The sequence below is a fragment of the Chinchilla lanigera genome, unplaced genomic scaffold (assembly GCF_000276665.1).
Source record: "Chinchilla lanigera isolate Chin_1 unplaced genomic scaffold, ChiLan1.0 scaffold00006, whole genome shotgun sequence".
Lineage (NCBI taxonomy): Eukaryota > Metazoa > Chordata > Mammalia > Rodentia > Chinchillidae > Chinchilla > Chinchilla lanigera.
Genome location: NW_004955407.1, coordinates 33,872,148 through 33,892,653, shown reverse-complemented (window position 1 = coordinate 33,892,653; position 20,506 = coordinate 33,872,148). Strand labels below are relative to the sequence as shown.

The following is a 20,506-nucleotide window of genomic DNA, read 5'->3' as shown; positions in this document are numbered from 1 at the left end:
GAGAGAATCAGGTAGTTTCACGGAGAGAAGGCATGCTGGCAGAAGGTCACTTGCAATGCCCAAGTGGTAGATTTTGAAAGAACATTGGCTGTGCTCCGTTGGCCACCCTCTGGAGTCCACAGAGTGGGCTTTGTGCTTTGTGAGTTCTCCTCACGCCAATGCAGGCCGTGGCCCAGCCACTGTGGTACATCCCAGGGCAGAATCAAGTGACCCTTGGCACGTACACTTCTCATTCTCGTGTGAACAGCTCGGCCAACACAACTAATTAGTTGGGGATTTCACTGCATAAAGGTGGTTGGCAGGAGGAGTTATCAAAGAAAAGCAAAAGAAGTATTTTCTGGTGAAATCTTTTTTTTAGAAAGGTATTTTGGCAAGAAATAGGATTTCTTCAACAACTGGCACTCTGAAATATTAATAGGTTAATGGGTTAAAAAATACCAGGTTTAGAGATTGTGCATAATAGACACAGTACAAAGGCCATGGTACAAATTAAATACAGAGCAAACAACTTAAAGGCCATGATACCAAGCTACTGTTCAAAAAAAAGGGAGGGTGGCTTTCCTCTGACTAACCTTTAACCTTACGTAGTGTGTATTAACCATGGTTCTGTTGACCACTGAAATACAACACTAACTGGGGGGAGAGAGGGAAATATAAGGCTTTTCATTACAAAAGTGATCAATCTTCACTGTAGAAATTCTAGGACATCCAAATAAGCAAAAAGGAAGGTATTGCAGTCTTTTTTACTGTACTTATATATCCTTTTCACCAAAGTGGACTCACAGTAGTAAACATTGTTTTTGTAATCTGCTTTTTCCTCTTAAAAGCAATCTCTCTCTTTCTCTACCCTTTTTTAATTTTTTTTTTGTCCTGAGATTCTTTTCACCTCCTTACTGTGAGTGGCTCTGTATGTTCCTGAGTGGATTTAGCTTATTAATTATATGGTCACAGTTTGGATATTTCAGTTATATAGACAGCCATGCAGGGATATATTGCATCTAAATCTTTGCCCATGGCTGTGAGAATTTCTGTTCTTTTTTTTTTTTTTTTTTTGAGTAACAAAAAAAGCAGGGTCTCACTATGCAGTTCAGGCTGGCCTTGTGCTCACTTTGTAGTCCAGGCTGGTCTCGAACTCTCGACGACGATCCTCTTGCCTCAGCTTCCCAAGTGCTGGGATTACAAGCATGCGAGAATTTCTTTAGAATAAGTTCCTAGGAGTGAAATTGTTGGGTCAGTATGCAGGGTTTTTAGATACCATGGTTTATAATGAACACTTAGAATATAGAGTTTGCTATTTATTTTACTTGTATTTCTCTTAAAGTTCTTTATGTGGATAGATGAGCTGTTGATTCAGAATGGAAACAGCAATATTTTTATGACTTAAAAGCTGTCAAACTTGTGAGAGATTTTAGGTGATTAACATTGGATATAAGTCTTTGGCGCTTTCTCATCCCTTGAACTTGTGTCTTCTCATTTGATAAATTTTTGCTTTCTCATCCCTTGAACTTGTGTCTTCTCATTTGATAAATTTGGTCAGTTGGTTGGTCTCCTAGACACTGACATGCCCCAGGCCCTTTCAGGAATAAAGGTTTGTCTTTTAACTGCCTGTGGCCACCACCCGCTTTGGGGATTACTTCAGCTGAAGGAAGCCCCCTGCTCAAGTCCTGCCCTCTTCTCAGGGGCAGCTCCTGTCCCATTACTGACCAGTGGTGTGGTGTGTAGGGACGTCACATCTATCCCTCCTGCTCCAGTTGCCCGGTCCTCAAAATGCCCCACAGGGTCAGCGAGGCCTCCGTCAGTACCCCGTTCCTCCGCCCAGGCCTGCCGTCTCCCCTCGCCTTCCCTCCCCACTCCTGGGTAAACCCCTGGTATAAGAACCACTGTTTCAGAGCCTGGAATCAGCAAAGGCTGGTGGGTTGGCTTAGTTGATTTAGCTGATCGCTGTATACCAAGGGCAGTAACACCACTGTGACTTTTCTCAGAATCAAGGAGCCCAGGGTAGCTCAGACTAGTACAGAGAGTTTTTTAACCCTCTAATTTCCCGTCTATTTTCACCATAAGATGACTGGCCAAAATATGTCCCAGATTTTTACAAGGCTTAACTGCTATCTTTTCAACCTAGCCTTTTAAAAATATCTTGATACCCTTACCCTGCACATACATCCAGGACATCTTCCTGGGTCGCCTGATGCTGGTTGTAACAAAACCTTTCTGCCTCCATTCATCACAGGCTAATTCTGTGGAGATCTGTAAATATATGAGCGTCCAGATTCTCATTTCATTCTGACCAACTCCCTGGCATGGCCCACTTGCTGAAGAAACCAGCTGTGGTATCCGTACATATGAGCAGAGTCAAGGTCAAGGTCAGAGTCCCTATAACTATGTCTCACCGTTCCCTGGCATTTACAGTACAATTTCAGGAGTGAAAGAGCATTTCATCAATGCCCAGGGAGTCACCCCAGGGGTGCTATATATATATATGTACACACATACATAACACAGAGACGTATACTGCTATAAGGGAGGGAAGTCTCATTTTCTAAATGGATAATTTGGTATAGATTAGTTGAGGTAGGGCAGTGTATCAGCTGCCAGTACCCCTAGCACCTCAAACAGTGCCTGCTGTTCCAGGTATCTGATCTATTTTGATGACTTACTCAATTAAGCCAGATGCTGCAAATTCAAATGCCCTTGCGGTCAGCAGTGAAGGAGCAGGTCTGGAACCAGCCACGAGGGTACAGGCATTGCAGCGCCCTGGTTCCCCTCAGGAGTCTGCTAGGCTAAAGCCACCCAGGGCTTGAGGCATGTTGCCAAAACATTAAAAAATAAAACGAAATCAGAAATTCATTGTCTATATGAAATCTCTCAATGTTTAAATACTGAAAACTGTTTTTTGAAATGTTGGGTTACAAGGTCACCAGGTGGAGACCACCCAGCCAGCCTAGGCCTGGTGGAAAGAGGCCAGCTCCCCTGTCTCCACCCTCTGGCAAAAATGAGATCCCAAGTCTTGGGCCCTTGACGTGACACCCAGATTTTCCCAGGGAGCGAGCCTGGCCCGGTTGTATGCTGCTGTGATGGGGAAGGGAACATCCGGGTGAGGGCGCGGTCTTGTTTGGCCCTCGTGTATTGTCTAAGGACAACTTCAGTCATTGCGCACCTGCACCGAGACTTCCTCATATGAGTGTCCCACTGCTAAGGGGCCAGCAGAGGCAACTCGAGTGAATAAAAAAGGCCACGCCAGGCCTCATTGGTGCCTCTCATCCCAGATGTGGAAACAGGGCGTGTGGCTGGTAATGGAAACAGTAGGTAAAAGCACATAACGCATTTCTCCCAGCACTTAGGGAGAAAAAAAAAAAAAACCCTACTTCTGAGCTGACTCCTGAGTTTTAAAACAGGGTGTGGATATGAACCCTGCTTTAAAAAGTTGTTGAGAGCTGTGTTTTATATCTGGTACGGAGGATTTATAGATTTCTACCCTTCCCGCCTGTTCTTTTGCCTCTCTTCCATGAACTTCTCACCTTTTGATCTTCTGCTTAAGTGTGGCCGTTGCCTGCCAGGTGTTGGTGCAGCGCTGGTGCGTCCGCAGTCCTGTGCTAGGCTGCCTGGGAGAAGCTACCAGAATGAACCCCAGCCTCCTGGTCAGAGGTCGTTGTCCCAGTCCTCGTGAACTAAGTATGAAACACTGCTGGAAAAGCAGGGTTTTTCAGTCAACATCACACCAGAAAGTAGAACTCGGTACGCTGGATGTAAAGGGACTGTGCTGGGAAAGCCATTCAGTATTAGAATACAGATAACCAGGCGCCGATGACTGATGAGATACATTGCATGGTAGGCTATTGCCGGCCCACTCCTGGGCCGCAGCTCTTGCCCAGGATTTGCCACTGTAGTATTGTGCCCCTCACTGAGCATAGCATCAAAGCCCAAGTCAAAATCAGTAATCAAAGCGAGGTGGGTCTGGAAAGAAACAGACCAAAGAGGAGTCAGAAGGAATGATTAACTGGAGGGGCGCAGCACCTCTACATAAATGTTACCTCCCTTCATCCTCATCTGCTGGTCTCCAAGTGACGAAGTGTAGCTTTGATTTGCCTGTGGCTGTTTCTTCATTTTAAACATTGCAAGCATTTCAAACATTGCAAACTTCCAGGAAGTTCCAGAGGGGGGTTAATCTTTATGTACTAAGGAAAGATTGAAGTAATAAGGAAACAAGAGCTAACAGAATTCCGAGCACACAAGGAATTTAACGAACAAGAAGAGATCTGCTGTGACCTTTGTCTTTGGGATACATTTTTATGCATATTCTTCCCTCCTTGAGATGGGTGATTTTCTTTCTTTGAGACAGGGTCTCCTCCTGTATTCCAGGCTGGCTTTGAGCTCAGTATAAAATGCAGCCTGGCCTCAGACTCAAAATCCTCCTGCCTCAGCCTCCATTATAGGTATGCACCACCACACTCTACAGGGTTTTTTTGTTTCTGTTTTTGTTTTTGTTTTTGAATGATTACAATTTTTCATTATGCCCATCGTAAAATCTGACCCTGATTGCCATTCTGCCCACGTGTTTAGTGTTTTAGTCCTTAAAAGCTTTAATAATCATTCTTAGGCACTGGCATAAATAATCCATTCATATAAGTTCTGGGTTATCCCCCAGATACAAATTACATCCACTTCTTCTTGTACTAATTCATGAAAAAGGTATCAAGGGATATTTCAGGCTTCTCTGTGTGTTTCAGAGTGTCAGAAATGTACCAGGCTGAAGGTTATTCTTAAGGTCACTTCTGTTTCCCCACAAAATACCTTGCTTATTACACTTAACAGTGGCCTTTTTAATTTCAGATGTAGAATGCTTAGTTGTCATCTTCTGTGGTTGGAGAATCAACATCTTCCTCTTGTCTCTGAGCCATTCCCATCAGAACCCCAAAGCCCATCTCTTCTGCTTTGCGTTGTCTTTGAAACCGTGGCCCTTTTCCCACAGCCTAGCAAATTTGTTCAGTAGTAACACTATTGAACAACACTAAGGGTGATAAATCCCTGAGCCCAAGTCTGACCTCCCTGCCCCCATTCCCTGAATGGATTTTAAACCCCTGAAGGGGATTTAAAGGAGAAATCTCTTTAAAGAACCAAGAAGGTTGTTTCTCTTGTTCTAACTTGTGCATGAAGAAACCTACAGAAAGTGGGGGATTAAATCACTGCTGCTTAGACAATGGTCTCCAAGTGTTTTTGATCATGAACCTCAGCGGTGAAACATACGTGAGGACCTCTGCCAGCCGTGCATTTTATTCGTAAATGCCACGCACATTCTTCTTTACACTGGACATCTACACCGTGAAAATAGGCACTGAGGAAGAGACAAGAGGAGCGGGCATCGAGAGGAATGTGTCCTTCCCTCCTACAGAGGCGCATGCTGGAGATGGCCGCAGTCTCCAGTGCGTGGGTGACACCAGGTCACGGGTGTCCTGCAGACCTGCACACGCCAAGGACACAGAAAGCACACCTGAGAATGTGCCTGGCACTTGGGCACCACACTTGCCACAAGGCAGGAGCCTTCACCGGCACACGCCCCCACCTGCGTAGTCCAGATGGCCTCAGCCCTTTGATTTCCTGGTGAGTTCCGCACCCGCTGGGCCCTCCCCGGTGCGGTTTTCAGAATGTCCGCGCCACTGACTTCCCCAAGCATTTGTCTGCATCTCCAAGGAGCAGCGTTGTCCTTACAAGCCTTTCACAGCTGTGAGAGTGCTGAATAAGAATACAACGATCATACCAGGCAGACTGTGAGAGCCCAGGGGTCATAAGAGTTAGAGGAAGAGTGGCCCTTATGATGGGTGGCCTTCGAAGAGTGGCCTTTGAAGGCTGAACAGGAGTTTTACAGGATGAGCACATGAATTCTCTCTTGGGTTCACTAATAATGCCTTTTAGGTTAGGAAATGATAAAGATGAGTGAAAGGACCGCATGGATTGTCCTTTACAGGAACAAAGCTCCACGTTGTAAAGAGGAGGGCTGTAAATGTTAATTAACAGTAACATGTCCGAAAAGTATTCCATTATCTCAAAGCTAAGAGCTTGAACAAAATGTTCGGTTTCATTAGTGTTCAGGAGAAATGGGCTGACACCTCTCTAGCATGGTGCCGTTTTCCTCACAGAAGACCTTTGCTGATTGCTTCATTCTTTCTTCCACATTGCGTTGTGAGTCCAAGTCAGAACTCACTTTCTCTGGTCAGTTGGTTTGGTCACAAGCTTCACGGTGGCACATTCCTGGCCCAGCTGTCAGCTCCTTGGGGTTTATAATGGACATGCTGAGGTCATCCTAACTATGCTTTAGGAATGCTATCCTGGGAGTGATGGAATTCATCATAAACCTCAATTTTGCTCACCAGAAATACAAATATCCTCTTAACTGCTTGGAGCCAGAGGAGAAGCACGCAGGTTAAAGAGATTCATTTACGATTTTTATGCATAGATGGGAGAAAGATCAAACACCTAAAGTTTGGAAGTGACAGAAAGCATTTCACTTTTTCTTTTTTCTTTTCTTCTCTTTTTTTTTATTTTTTAGCTTCTGGTTTCAGTTTCATCATTTTACCATTTTGGGTGAAATTTTAGTGTGTTTTTCGAGTTTTAATGAGACTTTGCTCTGGGTGCTTCTCTCTCCAGATCCCTTCCGTTCGACTAGGAACAAGAATCAAGAATGTACTTATCTCCCAAACCACAAGGAATATACAAGCAGGAAAGTTCACTTCTTTAGCACTTGTTTTGAATCCATTTTTATTCTCAGTGGGGCAAAAACGCTGTTTGCAAAATAAATTCTTTTGCATGGGACCTTTGGAGATAGATCCAAAAGCATATGTAATAGAGCTGCAGAGAGGAGACATTTCCTCACAAGAACTAGCAGATGAGGGGGAAAACAGGTGAACACAAAACAGTTCACCTCCAGGTACAGGGACAGATGCCTCAGGAAACCCATTGCTCTGCCCCATTGTCTGACCGTGGGAGTTGAAGAATCACTAAGGAACCAGACTTCTCAGCGCAGCACAATGAAAATTTGAAGCTGCCCCTCACCCTTCTTGTTGGAGCCTGGAAAACCTTCTCAGACAGCAGATCCTAGGACTCCTCCCGCCTAGTCTCACGCTGTGGCACATTTTGTGACTCAGGGATGTTTTTGGCCACTCAACATCCATTCCAGCCTCCAAAGAAAATGGCAGCCACTCTTTTGCCCAGTCCCTATCCCTGATCTAGAACTGGAAATGTTCCAATTGGTTAAATTAGATTCAGATGGTGCTGATCCATTCCAGGCAGGTACAGAATTACTTTTGCATAGGACCTTTGGAATTACACATTTTTTAGGCTTTGGGGGCAGCCTGGTAGAAGATCTGCCATTTTGTGAGCAAAGACAGTTGAACAATCTTTAAATACCTTGCTATTTTCTTTGGTATAATAAAATCAAAATTGTAAATTCCAGTGAGATGTACTGTTATCGTAGGTGGACAGAAGAGTTCCAGATCTGACTATGAAACTACAAAAGTGAACCAGAGCTTTGTCATTTTTAAGTGGAAAAGAAAAAGAAGACCATGACGGTAGCCTCCTCTTCCTCTTGAGGTCACTCTTGAATGCTCCAGGGGAGGTAGACTCCAGGGGAAGCAAAAGGAAGTGGCCAAGAGTGGGGCCAGAGGGAGGGAACTTCTGTGGGCTCCCTGAGGAACAAAGGACAGCTCTATGTCCTCTGGTTCCTCCCTCCTTTCCCACCAGCACCGCCTACCCCCACACTACAGACCCATCCCCACCACCCAAAGGCACCCGCAAGGCCTTCTTTGGACTGTGCCTTGGCAGCGCAGCATGACACATGCCGTCCGCCGTGCAGTACTACCAGTACCACCAGTACTGTGGTAGGACCAGTACTAGCATTCCCAGGTATTCGATGTATACCTGCTGCGCACAGCATTCCAAACTCTTTTTGGCTTGGGAGTTCTGGATAATTTGGCAACACAAACACCATAACTGGTTTCTTACATAACTCTGCAGTTGGCAGCAGGCTCAGTGCGTTGAAATGAAGCAACACTCACTCGTCCAAGAAGACTTTGCTTTTCTTTCTTTCTTTCTTTTTTTGGTGGGGGGAGGGATAAAGGCACTGCTTTGTTTTTTTCCTGTTGTATATATTTTTTAATTATTTGCTGACTTTAATGATGCTTTGAAGTTTTGTTTGTTTTTTTTCCAACTTGAATGGGAGGGTTCTCTTGGCTTTGGAGGCTTAAGAGCTATCCCTGTGTGACCCAGAGAAGCATTCCCTAGAGAATGCTTAAATAGGCCAGGCGTGGTGGCGCACGCCTATAATCCCAGCACTCGGGAGGCTGAGGCAGGAGGCTGGTCGTGAATTCAAGACCAGCCTGGGCTACAAAGTGAGCTCGAGGCCAGCCTGAGCGGCACAGTAAGACCCTGTCTCAAAAGACAAAAAAAAAGAATGCTTAAATAACTTGAATGCTTCTAAACTGGGGAGAGTGGAAGGATCTAGGACCAAACTACATAGGATGGAAGCTGGTAAAGTGATGAAATGTTACTGGCTGGACCTTTTGAAAGAACTGGAGTCAGTCTTGCATTCCTATGTCCTCAGACCAGGCATCTTAGGGCAAGAGGTTTGCTGAACTAGCTTTTCAGTTATAGTGTACATTCTTTCCATTTCTTCTTCCTTTCCTGTTAAAAATAATAATAAACGTTTAGTCTATGCATCTCTAAGCAAGACCTCTTACTGTTTGTCTTCCTGATTTCTGAGGCTAGGTTCTCTACAATGTTTTTGTTTTGGGGTGCTGGGGATGGAACCCAGAATCTACTGCATGCTAGGCAACCACTACCACTGAGCTCCATTCCCAGCTTTCTAAAATGTGTTTGTGGCTTTGCCTGAATTCAGTAGCCATCAGAAAATAACCCACGTGTTGTATATCCCTAGTTCTCAAATTACAATAATAAAGTTTTCAAATGAAAATCCTACCATGCTTTTAGGATCTCTTCCCACCATCCCACTGTGGAATCCAAGTAAGGATTGGGACATTCATCCAGTAGTTCAAATTGAGGGGAAAAAAATACTATATTTCAAAATTAATCCCACTTTCTTCTTTTAAAAACAGTTCATTGACCAAGACAGATTTCAAAATGTTTTTCTTAATGCCCCCGTATGAAACATTGATTGAGGCTTTCACGAAATTACAAGGGTCGAGAGCCACTCACCGAGACTGGTTTCCAAGGTCTCCCAAAGCCTTGAGACTTGCCCCCCGGAGGCTAATTGCTGTTTACTGCTGCCTGAGACCTTCGTCCTTTTTCTTCTGTAACATTTTCCATCTTAAGAAGGGTCGTCCCATTCAGCCCGGGAGCATGTTGTCTGAGTGGCTGAATGGAATTACTACCAGTGGAAACTATGCTGCAAGAGGGGTGGATAAAGCAGCTGCAAAGCAAACCTCAGCTGTTTTTTCCATCCTCCCCAAGCAGAGTTAATTAGCATAGGGAAAATGACTAAGGTGTTGACGTCACCTCTTTCCAGTAGAAACTTACACTTTGTCCCTGTCTGCCTGCGAGCATGCAGGATTTGACTCAGGAATTTGCTGTCCAAACAGGATGCTGTGGAAGCTGCACTTTTTTTCCCAGGGGGCCGGTCCTTGGCACTTTATAAGGGCGGACTCCAGAAGGGACCCACAGTCTCTTGGAAAGAAAGAGACCTCGCTTGGGGCTTGGCAGCGGCACGGTTCTCTAGAGCCTTCCCAGTAAGAAAGCAGGATGCATTTTAGAAACTTTAACTACAGCTTTAGCTCCCTGATTGCCTGTGTGGCAAACAGTGACATCTTCAGCGAAAGTGAAACCAGGGTAAGGCTTCTCCTATAAGGTGGTTTTTCGAGAGTTTACAAAGCATTACGCTAACTGGGAACTGTTAATTGAAATACATGCGGGTGTGTGGCTCTCTTGTGGGGTTAGAGGTTTTGAAATAAATCCAAAGTATTTGGAGCTTTGAAAATCAAAAGCTGTTGCCTGAGGAATTCACTACGGAGGCATTTTTAAAGATCTCAGTATTTGAAAACGGTCAGGTTCCCGGACCAGCTGACTATTAAGGCAGGTCTGGGGTTTTTGTGTTTCTCATTCTGTGGATGTTGTAAGTAAACTCTTTGGAAGAAGGCTTCTTTTCACAGTGAACCTTTTATAGCTATGGTTGAAAGTAATTTGACTTCATCTTAGAAAAGAAATACTGTAAATTTATTGTGTGTTTGTAGTAATTACAAGAGTCCACCTTTAGCTTTGCCATTTCTCTGGCTAGAGAAAATGCAACCATTGTAAATAACAAGACTGGATAAATAATTTAAGTGTGTGATAGATGTAGCTGCTAAGCAGAAGCTCTCAATGAAGTAATTAGCATGATTAGTAATTTTCATCACTGTGCTTTTCTTCTTGTGTCTGAAATTTAAGATATTTTTCATCAGCAGCTACCCAGCTACCTAACCGATCTTCAATAATATTGTGTGTGAATGAATATTATATATGTTCTGTTCATGGGGTGGAATTTATGTTATATGCTTTATATACAAAGCCATAGGGTATGCGTACAGGTTTCTTTTTTATAACCAAATTTAATTCCATAATTGTGTATAAGTTTATGAGTTGGGACCATGAGTTCTGAACTAGATTGTAGATTACATTCTGTGGAAGAACATACTGTAAAGTCAGAGTTAAGTCATTATTTTTAAGTAAATAGAGATGTCATGAAACAACTATAATAGCTACATATCAGTTATTAGAACAAATAAGATTATTTTATGAGAATGATATATTGGTAATCCACACTTAGCAGATACTGAGTTCTCTGTTGTTACATACCCTGACTTGTATTCTAAAAATATTCATCAAAGTCATCCCTCCCAAATTCTGAATCATAACTTCAAAACTGCACAGTTGGTCACGGTGCCTATTGATGAGGTCATGAGAAATTCCAAATTTACCAAGACACCTATGCCAGAACCTCACCCATTCCCAGGAGAGGTGGGAGGACCAGTTGTAGTAGGCAGCTGCGTAGGATCTGCTGTCGGGCGCCTGCTCTGCACCCTTCCACATGTGCCCTGCCGAACCCCTCGTGGGAATGTCACAGAAATGTTCCTCAGCTGAAGAAAGGCCAGGAACTAGAGGAGAACAGGCTATGAGTTGCTTCCACTCCCCCTAACCACCTGCCTAGTACCGCAGCTAGAGCAACGCTGGCGAACGTTTTAGAGCTTTCAATGGTACAAATGGCCCGCTGCGGCACGCGTGCCTTGTGTCCGCCCCCCACCCCCGAGCTAGAAGATGCTGATTTCCTTCGTGCAGCACATGGAGAGAGACACAGAGCCACCCAGGCCCCCCTGCACTTCTGCTTTTCTAGCAGGGAGGATTCCTGAAGCCAGTCACTCTCCCTGGATTTCCAGGAGAATCCAGGAGCTCCACATCCTGCCCTGAAGGAGCTGCCTGCCTGCTAGAGGGCTCGCTGCTGCTCAGAACCCAAGCTCTCTGCTGCCACCTTCACCCCCGACTTCTGCTTCTCACGGAAGTTCCCACAACCAGTCCTGCGAATTGAGCCTGGAAAAGCATGGCATCTAAAAGCAAATGAAGCCTGCCGGCCTGCCTCTTGGTGCCCGCTGTTCCCTACCACCTCCTCCCTCTGGTTGGAATCCTGAGGAGTCTCAGGGCTCTCTTGCCCTGCCCCCACATTCCCCCCTGGCTGGGGCGCTGGGGCACACTTCCTAGAGCGCTTCCCAGAAGGCTGATGGGCTGTTTCCTGCATTTAACTGTATAGGCCCAGGATTTGTGCTTTTTGTTCTAAGAGTTTAGGATATTCCCTAGTTCTTGCTCACCCGTCACACTGGAGTGAGGCATGTAGCTGCACGAAAGCCGGCATGCAGAAATGATCCATTTGCAGAACATTAATTTTTAAACCAGTATTGTTTTAGAGAGTTAAAAAGTAACAGACTGAGATAAAAAACAATCGTGGGAATTTTCTTAAACTACTTCCTTTTAAGAACTCCAAGACTCTTTTCTTAAGTTCATTGTTCTTCAATTTAAACAAAAGCATTTCTTTTTCCAAATTAGCTACCATGCGTTTAAGCCCTAAAGAAATATTTAACATAGACAACATGGCCCTGAGCTGAGGGGCAAGATTAGAGCTGCCCGACCTGGAGAAGGTTGTTCAGGTCAGGGATGATGAATTACCAAACTGTACCTCTTTGGAAAATGCAGAGTCCACTTTAGAAAAAAAAACTTGGTCATGGAAGTTTTAAGTAGTGTTCATTTTTCTGCTGATTGAATGAGTTTAGTAAGCCTTTATTTTTACCTTCTTTTAAAAATCATCTGTATCAGGGCTAGAAAGGGCTGTGTGTTGGGCTGGGGTGTTGCTCAGTGGTAGAGCACAAGGCCGCCATAGATGTGATCCCTCACACAGCAATCAGTCCATTGATGGAAGCGCCTTTTCAGAAGCCACAGGCCTTTGTTCTCTAAGAAGGAAATTAGGAGTTCTTGAAATAATCAGTAACTCACTTCTTCAATAAGAAATGTAAGGAAGTCCTATAGTCAAGGGTCACATGCAGGTGAATGTTAACTTTTCTCACTTCCATTGTTTTTCAGGCCAAATTTGAATCCCTCTTTCGGACATACGACAAGGATATCACCTTTCAGTATTTTAAGAGCTTCAAGCGTGTCCGAATAAACTTCAGCAACCCCTTATCTGCAGCAGATGCCAGGCTGCAGCTGCATAAGACTGAGTTTCTAGGGAAGGAAATGAAGTTATATTTTGCTCAGGTGAGTCGGGGGTCTTCGCTGGGCGTGCTCCTCGCTGTTCTCTCCCACCCACCTTTAAAGCAGTTTATCTGTGGATCATGCTCTACTAACAACCCCAAAGAATTCATCTTGAGAAAGGCAGCGTTCACACTCTGAATACTCAGGGTCTCCCCGATGTGAAGAAGAGATGGAGGTGAATTTGAGGAGAACCATATAAACAGCCCCTGACCTTTGGGAGGCAGTAGTGCTGGAGAGAGCGGGCCCTCCCTGCGCCTCCAGGGGGCTTGCAGGCTGCGCCAGCACTCAGGTTTGTGCAGCTGCTTTCCGTGAATTTGCTCACTGGCTCAGCTGGTGCACATCCCAGACTGAGCAGACCCAGGTACTTCCCAGCTTGCGTCGGTTCTCGGGCTCTCGGCAGCGCCCTCACTCTGGAGAACCAAGGGTCTGCAGATGTGCTGCAGCTCCGCCCAAGGCTACCAGGCCTGGCTTGCTAGAGAAAACACGGGTTAAGCAGACAGGTGGCAGATGGTAAGAAAGCCTTGTGTTAGTTGGGGTCCAGAGACAGAGCATTCCGTGATGCAGAGAGAGGAGGCTGGAGTGGGTTTGCTTTTCCTCCTGCCCTCCACCCTCCTACTCACCTCCCTCCCAAGTACTGTAGGTGATTGGTCCCTAGGAGCCAAAGCAGCTCCCACTTGACGCTGCAATCTCCCATTAGCGTGGCAGATTAGCAGGGAAGGAGAAATACCACTTCCCAGGTAAAGCTAGTTCCTGGCAGGCTCTGAGCCTCCCTACCAGCCAGGATGGGATGGACCCTGTCCCGAAGCTTCCTGATAGTAGGAAGAAGCTCTTCTGACTTGATGCAGGCGCCCTACCATCTACCTCTGTGCCACTTGGGGAGACCTCGGACAGGGCTTTGACTTTGAGCACCTAGGCTGCCTCTAGGAGTGCATTGCTTTGCACACTGAGTGAGGCCATGACTTTCTGATTATGAAACTAGTGCCCGTCCATTGTAAAAATGTGGGAAAGACCTTTTAAAGCATAAATAAAACTTAAACTAGCAAGTTTTTAGTACAGAATCCGCCTGGACAGCCCTCTAGTCACTAGTACAGTTTTTAAGACCAACTCAGATCATCAGTTATTGTTCCTTATCATTATTGTTATTGTTGTTGTTATATGATGACTAATCTCTGGGAAGCTGGCTTTTTGGTCCTTCTTGACATTTAGCTTGTGCTAGGAGCCCTGGAAGGAAGGCAGGAAACCTAGGTGTGCTGCTGGGTAGGAGCCCCCTGAAAAATAGTTCCATTTCAGACAGAGATGTCACATAGCCTTCTGCCCTTGTGGCATGAGAAGCCACTTGAAACTGACTCTGAGATCCCTCCTGGCCTCGACGACAGTGGCTGTATTTTTTCCATCTTCACTGAAATCTCGGTTCAGTTGTTGCCTGCACCAGTAGTGACAGTTTCTGTGCCCACAAGTCCTCACTGTAGTTGCAACATAACCTGAGTTCAGTCACCGCCTGACAGACGACTGAGCACTTAGCCCAGTCACCCCTGCTCTGCCTGGCCTCTGTGTGTCCCTGCAGCCCTGCCTTCCAGAATGTTCCAAGGCACTGTGGCCGTGCTGCGGTTCTGCCCTCCCAGTGCAGTGACCCATATTGATTTCTCTCCTCAGACCTTACACATAGGAAGCTCACACCTGGCTCCGCCCAATCCAGACAAGCAGTTTCTGATCTCTCCTCCCGCCTCCCCGCCGGTTGGATGGAAACAAGTGGAAGATGCTACTCCAGTCATAAATTATGATCTTTTATATGCTATCTCCAAGCTGGGGCCAGGTAAGCCGCAGCGGCCGGGATGCCTGGGGAGAGTGTGGCGGAGGCCAGACCCTCTCTAGCTCTCCTATGGTCCAGTGTGAGTGTCTCGTGAACTGTCTCCACCTGTATGCGTCCATATCACTGCCACCTGTGCGTGAGCGCGCACACCTGGGAAGGTATGGGAGCGAGAGCACAGCTGCCACGGGCCCTGTGCTCATGGCCCCTCACACGGAGGTCTCACAGACCTGTCCCCTCACCCACAGCTCAGCCTGCATGGCTCAGGCCCAGGCCCAGGCCCAGACCCAGGTCCAGTTGCGCCAGGTAGAGATGAGCAATGTGACCTTTGGAAAAGAAAACCGGATCCCCCTTTTAGAAATTGCATTTTCATCAGGGTGATTTTGCCCGTTGATCTGCTTAGCATCTAACCTTTTTAACGGGTAAGGGGGACAGAAGCACACATCATAGTGAAGAAAGAGCTTCAAGTTCCTGGGCCGTAAAATTGTTCTCACCCATCGGCGTTGTGAGTGGCACAGCGTCGACCCATAGTCAGTATATGGTTTTTGAAAACAATAAAATATTGAACATTCCTGGCTTATGTGCTGTGGTTTGGTAGAGGGAGCAGATGGGAGAGAGGATCTTGGGGTGAAGCGGTGTGAGCCCCCCGCTTGCCCCACCGAGGAGCCAACTGAATAAATGCTGAGACCATCAGCTCCTCCTTTCTCCTTGGCCAGCAATCTGATGTCCCCTCGGGTTGCGGGTTTAATTTTCATGGACCATCAGCAGTTTCATGCTGAAAAGATTACATTTCTAAAAACAGTGCCCAGGTGGAAATAACTCTTCTGGTATAAGGCAGGAATCACATTACTTACTGCCTTTCAGGTCAAGGTCAAAAACGACCAAAGGGAGGAAGTGTGTGGCCCTCCACTGCAGCCCCTGACAAGGTGCAGCAGCAAAGCTGAGCGTTTGGGTCTCTGGTGTGTCAGAGGTGGAAGTCAAGGGGCTTTCGCTCCAGTGTGGAGAAGGGCTGTGATTTTAAAATCCTCACACTCCAGAATCTGCCAGCCCTTTACAGAAAGCTGTGGGGAAGCCCTTCTAGAAAACAGATGCCATAAAATCTATTTATTTTGGATTTACTTAGCATTGAACTTGAATCATACTTTATATACTTCAGTATAAAGTATAAATCAAACCTTGTACTTGCACGATTGCAGAGATTTTGCAATTATAGTCCTAAACCCCAGACTTTCTGGATTTAGGCTGACTGGAAGACACATAAAGTTGTGTAAAGAAACCAATGTTTAGCTGAGCGTGGTGCCACACACCTGTAATCTCAGTACTCTGGGAGGTGGAGGCGGGAGGATCTCAGGTTTGAGCCCAGCCTGGGCAACCTAGCAACTTAGTGAGACTCTGTTTCAAAATTAAAAGGGACAGAGGGGAGGGTGTAGCTCAGTGCGGAAGCCCAGAGTTCAAATCCTGCTACTGAAAACAGAGCAAGAGAGAACCCGGCACTTTCAGTGTGTTCAGTGACCTGGCTGACCTCTCACTCCCCGGTGCGGAGCCCAGGTTTCTTCACCTTTTAAGATGCAACTAGAACAACATCCCAGTCTCTCTGGTGGGATAGAGGCAGGGTAGCCACCCTCTCTGTGAGCGAGAGCCGTGCTGCATGGTTAGAGGCTGCCTCTGGCTGTCCCTGTGCATGGAAACCAGCCAGCTTGAGAAACACACAGAAGCTAGTGATTCGCCTCCTCACTCATATGGAACTTCAGAGAACTATCCCAAAGCCTTGAAGGAGAATGCCACCCCAGAGTGGAACCAGCTGAGTCCAACCCTCCTGTCCCATTCAAATCCCTAGCATTTCTGTGGTCCTCAGATCCTACCAGTAATCAGCCTCCTTTTATTCATTTTTTATCTTTTACAGTGCCTAGGAATCCAAACCTAGGACTTCACACACATGCTGGGCAAGTGCTTTGCACTGAGCTACATCCCCAGACCTTTCCTTTGTACACCTAGTTCTCGGTAACCCTTGTTAGGCCTGTGAATCGGGAGCCAGGGGCTGAGTGGTCCAGGTGGATCTGCTCATCCGCACTTCGCTCCATGAGGCAGATGCCTTTGCTGTCCCTGTTTTACAGAGGAACAGCTGCGTGGGTGCATAGAGAGGTGAGACATCCTGCCTTAGAGCCCCGAGTCCTAACTCCCACACCGCCTCCTAACACATCCAAGGGAAGGACCCCCTGCAGCCAGCTTCATCATCCATGGCCCCGTTTCTCAGCCTCAAAAGATTTCCACAACGCTTGCTGGACCGGCGTAGGCTGAACTTAGCTGAGCCTGGTCAGACCAAGGCTGGCACAGAACAGCGCAGTGCTCCTGTCTCCGAGGGTCAGGAGTTATAAGAGGATGGTGTGATCAGAAAAGTCAGAGGAACGCCCGGTTGCATGCAGCCACACCTGCGTCCGCACCAGGGCCTCCTCATGTCTCTGGGTCCCTGGTGGACACTGGGAGCCTCAAGGTTTCTGCTTGAAAATATGTTCACCCATGTTTTCCTGGACCATGCTCCTCATAGCACACTTGGGGAAACTGAGGGGGAGGAGTCCTCTGGGTAGTTAGTGTAGGCTGCCTGTCAGACGGGAGAAGTGTTCACTAAAAATATGCATTCCCTTCCTGTTTTCACATACCTGAACTTACTCATCAAAAGCAGAACCGTATTCGATGGAAATACTCTTTTTTTCTGAGCGAGCTGCCCAAAAAAATATAACAGCAAAATGTGTTTGGCTGTGTCTCTCCACCCCACTGAACGTAGGTAGGAGGTGGCCAAGCAGACCCCTAAACCTCATTCCGTTTCTACTTTGCTCCTGGCCCTCCGGTGACTTGTCCAAGTTACCCTGCCATTATTTCCTTCCCCTAGGAGAGAAGTATGAGTTGCATGCAGCGACCGACACCACGCCCAGTGTGGTGGTGCATGTATGTGAGAGCGATCAGGAGAACGAGGAAGAGGAGGAGATGGAAAGAATGAAGAGACCCAAACCAAAAATTATCCAGACGAGAAGGCCGGAGTACACACCTATCCACCTAAGCTGAGCCGGCACGCGGACGAAGACACAGTTTAAGTCATACTCGCGGGGAGGAATCTTTTACTGTGGAAGTGGCCAGTCACAACTTGGGAAGTGGCAGCCATGACCACGGTGGCAGAAATTTCAGTTCATGTTGCTCAGAAAAGAATCAAGGCTCTGTCTCCTTGTTCTAACGCTGCACCTCGGTCCATGTCTGCGGCACCCAGGCGTGTCTTGGGCCCATCACTGAGTTCGTGGTGATCGCACAAGGACATTGGGGACGTCTTGAGAAAACCGATAACAATAGTGTTTTGTACTTGTTCTTTTCTGATAGGTTCTGTTTTTGCCAAGGACGGGTTGACCCAGGGACCCACAGCGAGCTTTCTGTTTCTAGCCAATGTAGAGGGGTTACCAGCCCCAATTGGTGGGAAGAGGCACCACGCAAAGCCGCAGAGAGTCTAGTACAGAAAAGTGGTAGCAACAACCACAGCGCCACGTGGACATCCTAGCGTTCCGCTCCTTCCCTCGCGTCCTAATGTCTGTGCATGTATATTACTCATTCCCAAGACTAACCTCTGTTCATGTATGAAGTTTTGCCCTTTGCCCTTTTGGGAAGCTAGAAAGCGTTGGGAAACAGTGTCACCTTTGCAGATGGCCGGCTCTTCACAACAGCACCCTCCAGAGGACTTCCATCTGGAACACGGGCACTTGGCCTCCTACCCAGTGCAACTTGTGCTTTGTGCTTGTGCCAACGAAGTTGATCTGGAATTCCTACGTAGAGTTTAGCTTACATGGTTCAGAGAATAGCAGTTTCACTGCCAACTTGTAGCGGGTGAGAGATTTTAGTTTAGCTGTTTGGGGTCGGACAGCGGTTTTCATTGTCTCTTTTCTGTAGTGGTTTCTATATATGAATCATAGCCAGAAGCCTTTTTTAGGGGGACTGTTGGTTGAAATCGTTGGTTTTTCACCCCATGGAAACATCAAGATAAATGTGTAAATAAAGGTGATAGCATATATTCATACCTGGTATACACTTGGGTGAAAAAACACAGCAGTGGAAAAATAGTATAAGATGTATTAACCTACCTGTGAGTTGTATGTCGTAGAAAATGCTGTTCATATGTTTAACAGGATTGAAGTCAAAGCATGTAACATGAGTAGTAGCTGTGTGTTGATGAGAAGGATGAAGTGCCTTTCCCATTAATTCCTGATGGAATTGTTAAACTAGGTGAACATTTGTGATTTTTTCTAGTTGTAATGTGTATGTCTGGTAAATAGGTATTATATTTTGGCCTTACAATACCATAACGAAGCTTGTCATTTTGAAATACCTAATGCCAAGTCACAATGCATGCTTTGGAAATTTGGAAGATGGTTTTCTTTGGGAAGCAGATAATTTGCGTTAAATTCTTTGATTGTTCATGAAGAGAAATCGATCCAATGTTCTCAAAACCTGTTTACAGTACTTGGTAGGAGGGAGAGACCATTGCATAGCTATTCAAGTGTTTCTAGTTAAGTGCTTTTAAACTGGAGAGGCTAACCTCAAAATATTTTTTTTAACTGCATTCTATAATAAATCGGCACAACCATATGCTCTTTACGGAAAAGTTACTTGTTTGTCATCTTATTTTGAGGGCTCCTCTGTGAACCATTTGAATTCTGCAGCCTTAGGCGAACACATCCCTTGGGCAGTTTAAACTTCCAAACCTAGTTCTGCACGGTGACTCTGAGCATTTACCGTACCACGCTAGTAGCGCACCACTCAGAAAAGGGAAAAATGTTGTGATGAAAGCCAAGTTACAGTTCTTTGGACAAGCAGATGACACTGATGAAAACCCTGTTCACCACTACCTCCATCAAACAATTTTTTTTTGTGGCAGTGCTGGGGATCAGGCCTGGGGCCTCATGCATGCTAAACACTCTACACCCCCAACCCCCAGTAATGGCTTTGATTGTTAATTTGAAGAGTTTTATTTTTCTGTTAAGAAGGTTATCCACTGAAGATTCTAAGTTCTAAAGGCCAGTTACATTCAGAAGATCTGTCTATAAGTCTTTTACTTGAAATTTCAGCAGCCTTTCTTCCGGAACTTTTACTGCGTAAAGTGGTGGGCTTCTTGGCCAGCCCACAGGGGCCTCAACAACTCAGTGTGTATCTATGAAATTTTTAAAATGACATTAATCTTGATCAAGATGGACATAAGGTCTTTCTCTGTGAAAATTCAAATGTTGCATTTTTTATGAGGCATGCCACTCTGTCAATTTCTCAAAAGCACTTGTGTATTTTAAAGCTGTACGAGACCAAATTTTAAGCAAGTTAGAAAATCCACATCTTATTCCAGCTGGTAAGGTCTGATGATTGAGCAAATTCACTAACGAAACAACTAGGAAGGAAATTCTTGCAAACAGAAATACAGAGTGGGGCTGTCCTTTATCATTTTAAATGACCGGGAGCCTGCTGGTGAGTGCGTGGGGCACTGTGCTGATTCAGGATTCTAGTTCATAAATAACCCTGGGAGAAATGTGCTGTCACTTACCCCAGACTTTCAGCGGTCCCCTTACATAATTGGGGGTGGGGGCATTGGTAGTTAACACTGCCAGTGAAAGTGACCCTGTAACTCATTCCCATCACTATAACAAAATACCTGAGAAAATCAGCATAAAGAAGGAAAGGTTCGGGGCTGGGTATTTAGCTCAGTGGCAAAGCGCCTGCCTGGCAAGCGCAAGGTCGTGAGTTCGGTTCCCGGTACCGGAGAAAAACCAAAAAAAAAAAAAAAAAGGAAAGGTTCATATTGGCTCATGGTCTCTGGGGTTTTCGTCCATGGTCAGCCCGCCCTGTGGCTTCAGGCCTGTGGCAAGGCAGAAAATCATGAGGGAAGAAGATGGTAAGTCA

At 46.0% G+C, this 20,506-nt stretch overlaps 1 protein-coding gene across 1 annotated transcript in view; it reads left to right on the top strand.

The window, feature by feature from the left end:
- The window catches only part of Rcan1 (regulator of calcineurin 1), a gene marked incomplete in the record, with an annotated part of 78,336 nt that extends 59,109 nt beyond the window's left edge, over positions 1 to 19,227 (top strand). Inside the window, 3 exon segments of the mRNA XM_005375706.2 lie at positions 12,607 to 12,780; positions 14,431 to 14,590; positions 17,472 to 19,227. Coding sequence (XP_005375763.2) covers positions 12,607 to 12,780; positions 14,431 to 14,590; positions 17,472 to 17,644 — 507 coding nt within the window.
- Positions 19,228 to 20,506: the final 1,279 nt, after the last annotated feature.